Raw genomic sequence first — 7069 nt, forward strand, 5'->3', positions numbered from 1 at the left:
GCGGATGGGTCTTTAGGAATCCCGTGGGAACTCTATGATTTTCGTTTGACGTGTGTATCTGTGTATCTGGTTGTGGCATCGTAGCTCCTAAACTAATGAACCGATTTTAATTTAGTTTATTTTTGTTTGAAAGGTGGCTTGATCGAGAGTGTTCATAGTTATAGTCCAAGAAATTCGGTTCAGCCGTTTGAAAGTTATCAGCTCTTTTCTAGTTACTGTAACCTTCATTTGGGGGTTTTATAAATTATTAATTTACACTTGTTGATAAATAAATTAACACAGTTATAGGTACCAAAATCATTTACAGCCCCTAGGCAACGAAGAAGGTAATATTATAAACAGAGAGTAGTAAATATGACGATAAAATTACAGGAACTAGTACATAAGACAGGGATATTTCTATAAATCACTGTACAGACGCGGCTCGAATGGCAATATGCGCTCAGCGTCGGATACAAGATATCTAACTGCACACTTTAATGTTCTGTTCGAGGATAAATCTCACTTACCGATGTGATACATTTAGGGCCAATTTCACCGACAAAACTAAACGCGATTAGTTCACGCTAAACTCAGTTTACGCACATAACTGAGTTTAGGGCCATAGTTTGCATTTCACCGACGTCAATTAAACGCAGTTAAAGCTAAACGCGGTTTAAATTCTAAACGCCCAATTTTCTACGTTTAGCTTCGTAAAACCGAGTTTAGAGAGCTGTCAAGTGTCAACTGTCAACAGTGTCCATGTCTTAAGTTATATATTTTCATACTATTTGTATTTTGTAAAGTAATCTTTGCTGATCACTATGAAAAGAGCATTGGCATTAGCTTTTGACGATAGTGATACTGATGAGGAATATATTGTTCGTCGTCCAAGATGGATACGAGAAAGAGAACAGCACTTCGACACCCTTGATGATAAGGACTTTGTAACAAGATTTCGTCTCACGAAACCCACAGTTCTGTCTGTATTGGAATCGATTGAAGACAAGCTTGAGTTTCCTACAAATATGTAAGCCCTAAAATGTTGTTCATATTGTGTATTTTATAGTTATTATACTAGGGCCAACATATTTATTGTTTATGAGCTCTTTAGCTGATTGATTGTTTGTATTGATTGATTGTTTTTATTCCAGAAATTACAGTGTAGCTCCTATTAATCAGTTGCTATGTGCTTTACGTTTTTATGCTACTGGGTGCTACCAAGTAACTGCTGCTGACTTATGTGGATTCAGCACATCTACTGCACACAGAATTGTGCACAGAGTTAGCGCTGCAATCGCTTCGCTCCGAACACAGCACATTTACTTTCCGGAGCTACCAGATGAGATCCGAGACACACAAAGAGAATTTTATGAAAGAGCCAGGTTTCCATGTGTTATAGGTGCAATCGATTGCTCTCATGTGAAGTTCATTAAATCACCAGGTAAAGCATTATTTCATTTTTCATGCATTACCTAAACCTAAATGTTTCATATTACATTCTTATAATTTTATTAATAATTAATTATTATTTTAGGTGGAGAGAATCCAGAGATTTTTCGGAACAGAAAACACTATTTTTCTTTGAATGTTCAAGCCATATGTAATGCCAAATTGGAATTTACAGATGTGGTTGCTCGATGGCCAGGGAGTACACATGACTCATATATTTTCAGTAATTGTTATAGAAGAGCTATGTTTGAACAGGGTCGGTATGGAAATGCTGTGCTTGTGGGAGATGCAGGCTATGCCTGTAACAATTATATGATGACTCCATTGGATCAATGCAATACTGAGGCTGAAAATTTGTACAATGAGTCTCATATAAGGACCAGAAATTGTGTAGAGCGATTGTTTGGAGTCTGGAAAAGACGTTTCCCAGCGATGGCAATTGGATTAGGTGTTTCAGTGCAGCATTCATTTCCAATAATTATTGCCACAGCTGTATTGCACAATATTGCAAGGAGAAGTGGTGAAACAACACCACCAGATGATAATATAATAATTAATCCAGCCTCTTGGGATGCTATATTAGCTGATGGCAATATTAATATTGCGAATATGAATGCTGCACGAACACAAAGAACAAATCCAAATCATAGAAGACGTCATGAATTTGTAACAAACTATTTTGCCCAGTAAGTTTATTAGTTAAGTTTTCCAAACTTATTTATAAATTTATTAAAAACAAGCTTTTGCCCACAATTTCGTCTGCTAGGCATTAGGCTCTTAACTTTATTTTTTGGGATCATGTCATCCTCCAGGTGCTCACTCAACTTTACCATGCAAAAATATGGCTATGTAATACATAGCTCCATTTTTACATGATTGAAGGACAAACACACTTTGGCATTTATAATATTACACTCAAAGCTAATTGCAGGCTGAAAATTATTTATTTGAGAAATTTTAAATTACCCATGCTATATTAACTTATTTTATTTTCAGATTGGAAAGATAAATTCTAGAGTCTATATTAATAATGACCGCAGGCTGTCGACCATAACATATTTCAGGCGCACTTTGGAATACTTTGGACACTTTGCCCTGGAAAAACATCATATTATTATGTGAGGTGATCTGCGCTAAGGATTGTGACCCTCATTAATGGGGATGAAGATGCCACATGTCACTCTCTTGTTTACCGAACAAACTTAAAGGAAATTAAAATTATATAACATAAGGAATATGCCAATTTCCTTATAGTCTATAGTCATAGTAGTTATAGTTATAGTAGTTATACTGATTGATATATAATATATTAAAATAAAGATAATTTTATTGCAAATGCAAAGATAAAATATTGCCTTTGAAAAAACGTTCATGACTTACTAATTGCCAGGCTTTAAAATTTCAAAATTTTAATTAAAAATAGCCTTGACCATATTTTTATAGCCAATACAATTGCAATTTGTTTTTAGGGTTCCATACCTCAAAAGGAAAAACGGAACCCTTATAGGATCACTTTATTGTCTGTCTGTCTGTTGCTGGTTCTTCTCGGTAGGAAAGGCATTCTGAATCAGTGGTAGATGCTCTAGACGATTCAAAATTACTTGTAAAAGTCTAATTGAATTAAAAATATTTTCTGTCAAGTTGACCTAGAATCATGAAATTTGGCAGGTAGGTCTTATAGCACAAGTAAAGTAATAAATCCGAAAACCATGAATTTGTGGTTACATCATTAAAAAGAATTAAAATGTAGATAACTATAAGTACCAAATATGAAAGGGCTTTACCTGTACATTCTAAAACAGATTATTATTTATCTTTATGCATAATAGATAAATATAATCGATAAATATGCTTTTCATCTAGTAAACAGATGGGTGTAGGTAGACCTATATTTGGGATCTTGTAATAGTATTTATTATAAGAATTAAATTAGGTAGGTAGTAAATGGGATGAAAATAAATTGATAAAATAATCATAAATCTTTCATTTATTGTACATTTACAAGCACTCAAATTCTCAGCAGTTCTTCAGAACAAAAGGTTACAATATCTCTCATAATGTAATAAGTTATTACAATTACAATTTTGTAGACAGCTGGATGCAAAGGCGATTGCACCCATTCAACTTTATCTATGTTATAAGTTATAACCCAGACTTAATAAATGTATTTTTGGTAATTTTTATACATGGTTTAAAGTAGACAATGTTATTTTCTTCAGAAACAGATTGTATAAAAACACTACACTCAAAAATATACAAAGTACACAAAGGATTTCTATACTTTGTGCAGGTGACATGATAGTGTTACTAGTTTATAGAAAATTCCTGCAACACTGGTCTGACTATCTGGTGTGAACACCAGTCCACAAAAGAACTGGTAACTGACTTGGGCTAGCGTAGCTAGTTACCACCCTACTGGCAAAGCCAAGTTTAGCGTTCCGGTACAATGCCAAAGGAGTATGGGTTTAATTAAAACTACCGTACCCCTTCCAGGATAGCCCGCTTCCATCTTTGGACTGCATGAAAATTTACCACCAGGTGAGATAGCAGATGGCAGTCAAGGGCTAACTTGTATCTGAATAAAAAAAAAGGAAACATCAACAAGAAAAAGAAAAACTGAAACTTCAACAAGAGTGCATAAAATAAAAAGAGTACATAAAATTAGAACTTTATAAAATTAAACAAATTAAAAGAATAAAGAGTTTATTCTTTTAATTTGTTTAACTGTATTTGTAACAGCTCTAATTTTATTTTCTCTTGTTGCAATTTTATGTTCTCTTGTTCAAGCTTCACTTTTTCTTGTTCTTCTTGATGTTGCAATATCCTCATATGAATATCATGCTCCTCTTGGGCATGTTTGTTGGTCATAGTCAGAGTGTGTATTCTTTCATTATTCAGGCTTTGACTAGTATCATGCCTCAAAACTGGCCGCCTTCTGCTTCTCGCTGCAGTTAGTGTTGGTGCACGAGTATGGATCCTGCAATATAAAAAAAATTATAGTGCTCTGCCCATCACCTATTAAGATTACACAGTACACAGCAAATTTTACTTATCATTTTTAACTATAGTTATTGTTTGACTTTATTAAAATGTATAATGTAGTTTGTGATAAAATGGTTTCTTTTACTGTTAGCACGTAATTTTGGTACTACATTAACAAGTAGCTCCCTAATGAAAACTATTCATATTATAAATGTTCATATAAATCCTCTTGATGGAAGTTACAACTCTACCTATTTGGCTACATTTACATTGCTGTTTGGCTACCACTACTGCTTTCTATTCCTAGAGACATGAATAGAGCAGCTAATATAGTACACAGAGCAAAAATGATTAATACCTTGATGGTGTGTGATGCAATTGTTGTGCATCAGAAAAAGTCACATCAGGCTGTGCTGGTTGTTGTCTGTCAGGTAACGGGCTTTCCAATCTGCCAAGAATATGATTCATTGGCTCCCTTAACATACTCGGATTGTACTGAGACCAGTCCTGTATGAAAATATGAAGACATTATTATTTTGAACATTTTATGTATAATAATTATAACTACCTACGTATAATTATGTACCATATATACCTATATTTATAAAATAGAAATTAATGAAGAACACTAAATAATAGTTCTTGCTTGTGTGCATAGTATACTTACAAGGGTCATAGTGGTGGCCGCCTCAGTTGATATATTTTCATCCAGTATTGGTCCACTCTCACTCTCCTGAACCAATACTGTGTTACTGATATCTGAAAATTAAAGTCGTTTTATATACACCCAATACTAGCATGATGTAAGGGCCCATTTCATAGTTGAAGAGGTAGCAAAAAGGTGACTGCATAGCATCATTGTTTAATGTTTGCAGAACAATTAATATTAAGTATATCCAAAAATAAGGATTTTAAGGTACATACCACTTAGGACTGTATCGTGTTCTTCATCAGCTATTCTTACAGAAAGAGTATCAGGTTGCGATGAGGCTAAAAAATATGATTGTAATAATTACTACAATGTTATGAAAGTTGTTTGTCAGAATGGGTGTGACATGTATAATAATAAATAAAATTGAATTGTCTATCTGTACTTTCGAAATTACTACCTCATATTACTGAACCAGTGGTAGATTTACTTGATGATGCCGCAATCCAAACTACTAGGTTATCACTGCTTATTATACTACATACTTATATTTCAATAAAATTAATACCTACCTATAACCTGAGTGTTATCAGAGTCATACTCATTAACAAAGCCTGACACTCTTGACTGAATTAACTGCAGCACGCGTTCAATGGCAGGATCGTCAATGATTTTTTTTGGTGGTCCTCCTCCTACAATAAGTAAATAACTATAATGAATCCTGTTGTTGTAGTAAGGTTGTTATTATAAGTCATGTTGGACAAACAATCTACAGAGTGAATATATATAAATTTGCATATAAAAAGATTAAAATCTTTTAATTGTAATCATAAATTAATTCACATTAATATTGTTTACAACATATTTTGACTTTTTTACTTTATTTTAAGAAGTTAAACTTTAATTATTACATCAATTGGGTATATTGTCTACAAGTTGGGTATATTGTGTACACATTACAAGATTACTAAAATAATATAATAAAATGCACATACCTGTTCCCAAAAAGTGCTGATTTTGAAGCGTCAATTTATTTTTCGCCTTTTTTTTTAGGTTTTCCCAGCAATTTTTTAGGACCTCCCACTCCCTGGGGTGCAGGCAGGACACAGTATTAAATTCAGTGGCTATTTTGCGCCACTCTTCACGTTTTTCAGCCACTGAAGCCGCGTCCGTTTTTTTATTTTCGACAATGTTGAAGTGTCTTTCGACGACTTCAACAAGAGCCAATTTTTCGCTGGCGGCAAAAGTGGCGTCTCTTTTTCTTTTTGACATAATTAACTAGTAGGTAACAATCTAACAACGTAACAACTAACAATACAAAATAAACAAAACAAAATACTATAACTAAAAAACTTATATCGATATCAATTTCAAATAAATAATTAACTAATAAAATTTTTAAAGAGAAACACAATGACAAACACCGATCAGAAAAGGATAATCAAGGATAATGAGTTGTCAAAGAGTATAGCACAATGACAATGCGCTTTGTTCTTGCAACTAAAAATTGTTAAAAAAGGGGCAGCAAGGCGCTGTTTAATGTTGCCAAGATGTTGCAAATACAAAACGCATCGAATACTTCCGTGGTTTTGTCTATGATCGTGACAACACTTCATGTAAACTTAGTTTTACTAAACGCGATTAGTTTATAGCCGGTGAAATCGGTTTGACTTAAACTGAGTTCAAATTATTTGTTTAAACTCAGTTAAGCTAAACTTAGTTTTGTTAAACTAGGTTTCTGTAGCGAATGGTGAAATCCGCCCTTACACTTATAATAATACTAGTTAACTGCCTCGTTGGTCTAGTGGTTAGCATGTTCGACTGCGGATGACGAGGTCCCGGGTTCGATTCCCGGGTTTGGCAAAAAATAGTTAAGGGTTGGATTTTTCAGTTAGAAAATGTTCAGTACCCGGAGTTACAAAATTGCCGGTATGTCACCCCCGTGCCTCAGATAGCACGTAAAGCCGTCGATCCTGCGTCTGATATCTCCCCGGTCGTGTTGGATTT

At 34.0% G+C, this 7069-nt stretch overlaps 2 protein-coding genes across 2 annotated transcripts; one reads left to right on the forward strand and one right to left on the reverse strand.

Annotated features, from left to right (window-relative positions):
• Window positions 1-525: 525 nt before the first annotated feature.
• Window positions 526-3013, forward strand: LOC123866139 (putative nuclease HARBI1). Its single transcript, XM_045907508.1, has 4 exons — window positions 526-1009; window positions 1134-1423; window positions 1517-2117; window positions 2428-3013. The coding sequence occupies exons 1-4, from the start codon at window positions 804-806 to the stop codon at window positions 2438-2440; spliced, it is 1110 nt and encodes a 369-aa protein (XP_045763464.1). The 5' UTR covers window positions 526-803; the 3' UTR covers window positions 2441-3013.
• Window positions 3014-4065: 1052 nt separating this feature from the next.
• On the reverse strand, window positions 4066-6830 carry LOC123866160. The gene is made up of 6 exons (XM_045907544.1): window positions 6058-6830; window positions 5635-5754; window positions 5338-5403; window positions 5081-5172; window positions 4772-4920; window positions 4066-4408 (listed from the first exon to the last, which is right to left on the reverse strand). Exons 1-6 carry the CDS (start codon window positions 6332-6334, stop codon window positions 4135-4137), a joined length of 978 nt encoding a protein of 325 aa, XP_045763500.1. The 5' UTR covers window positions 6335-6830; the 3' UTR covers window positions 4066-4134.
• Window positions 6831-7069: the final 239 nt, after the last annotated feature.

The sequence above is a fragment of the Maniola jurtina genome, chromosome 1 (assembly GCF_905333055.1).
Source record: "Maniola jurtina chromosome 1, ilManJurt1.1, whole genome shotgun sequence".
Classification (NCBI taxonomy): Eukaryota; Metazoa; Arthropoda; class Insecta; order Lepidoptera; family Nymphalidae; genus Maniola; species Maniola jurtina.

Excerpts from the sequence above, each read along its gene's own strand:
- LOC123866160 (XM_045907544.1), bottom strand. The coding sequence starts at position 6,334 with ATGTCAAAAAGAAAAAGAGACGCCACTTTTGCCGCCAGCGAAAAATTG. Across the intron at positions 5,404-5,634 it reads TGATAACACTCAGGTTATAG|CCTCATCGCAACCTGATACT; the intron begins GTAGGTATTAAT and ends CATATTTTTTAG. Across the intron at positions 4,409-4,771 it reads TTGCATCACACACCATCAAG|GATCCATACTCGTGCACCAA; the intron begins GTATTAATCATT and ends TTTATATTGCAG.
- LOC123866139 (XM_045907508.1), top strand. The coding sequence starts at position 804 with ATGAAAAGAGCATTGGCATTAGCTTTTGACGATAGTGATACTGATGAG. Across the intron at positions 1,010-1,133 it reads CTTGAGTTTCCTACAAATAT|AAATTACAGTGTAGCTCCTA; the intron begins GTAAGCCCTAAA and ends TTTTTATTCCAG. Across the intron at positions 1,424-1,516 it reads GAAGTTCATTAAATCACCAG|GTGGAGAGAATCCAGAGATT; the intron begins GTAAAGCATTAT and ends TTATTATTTTAG.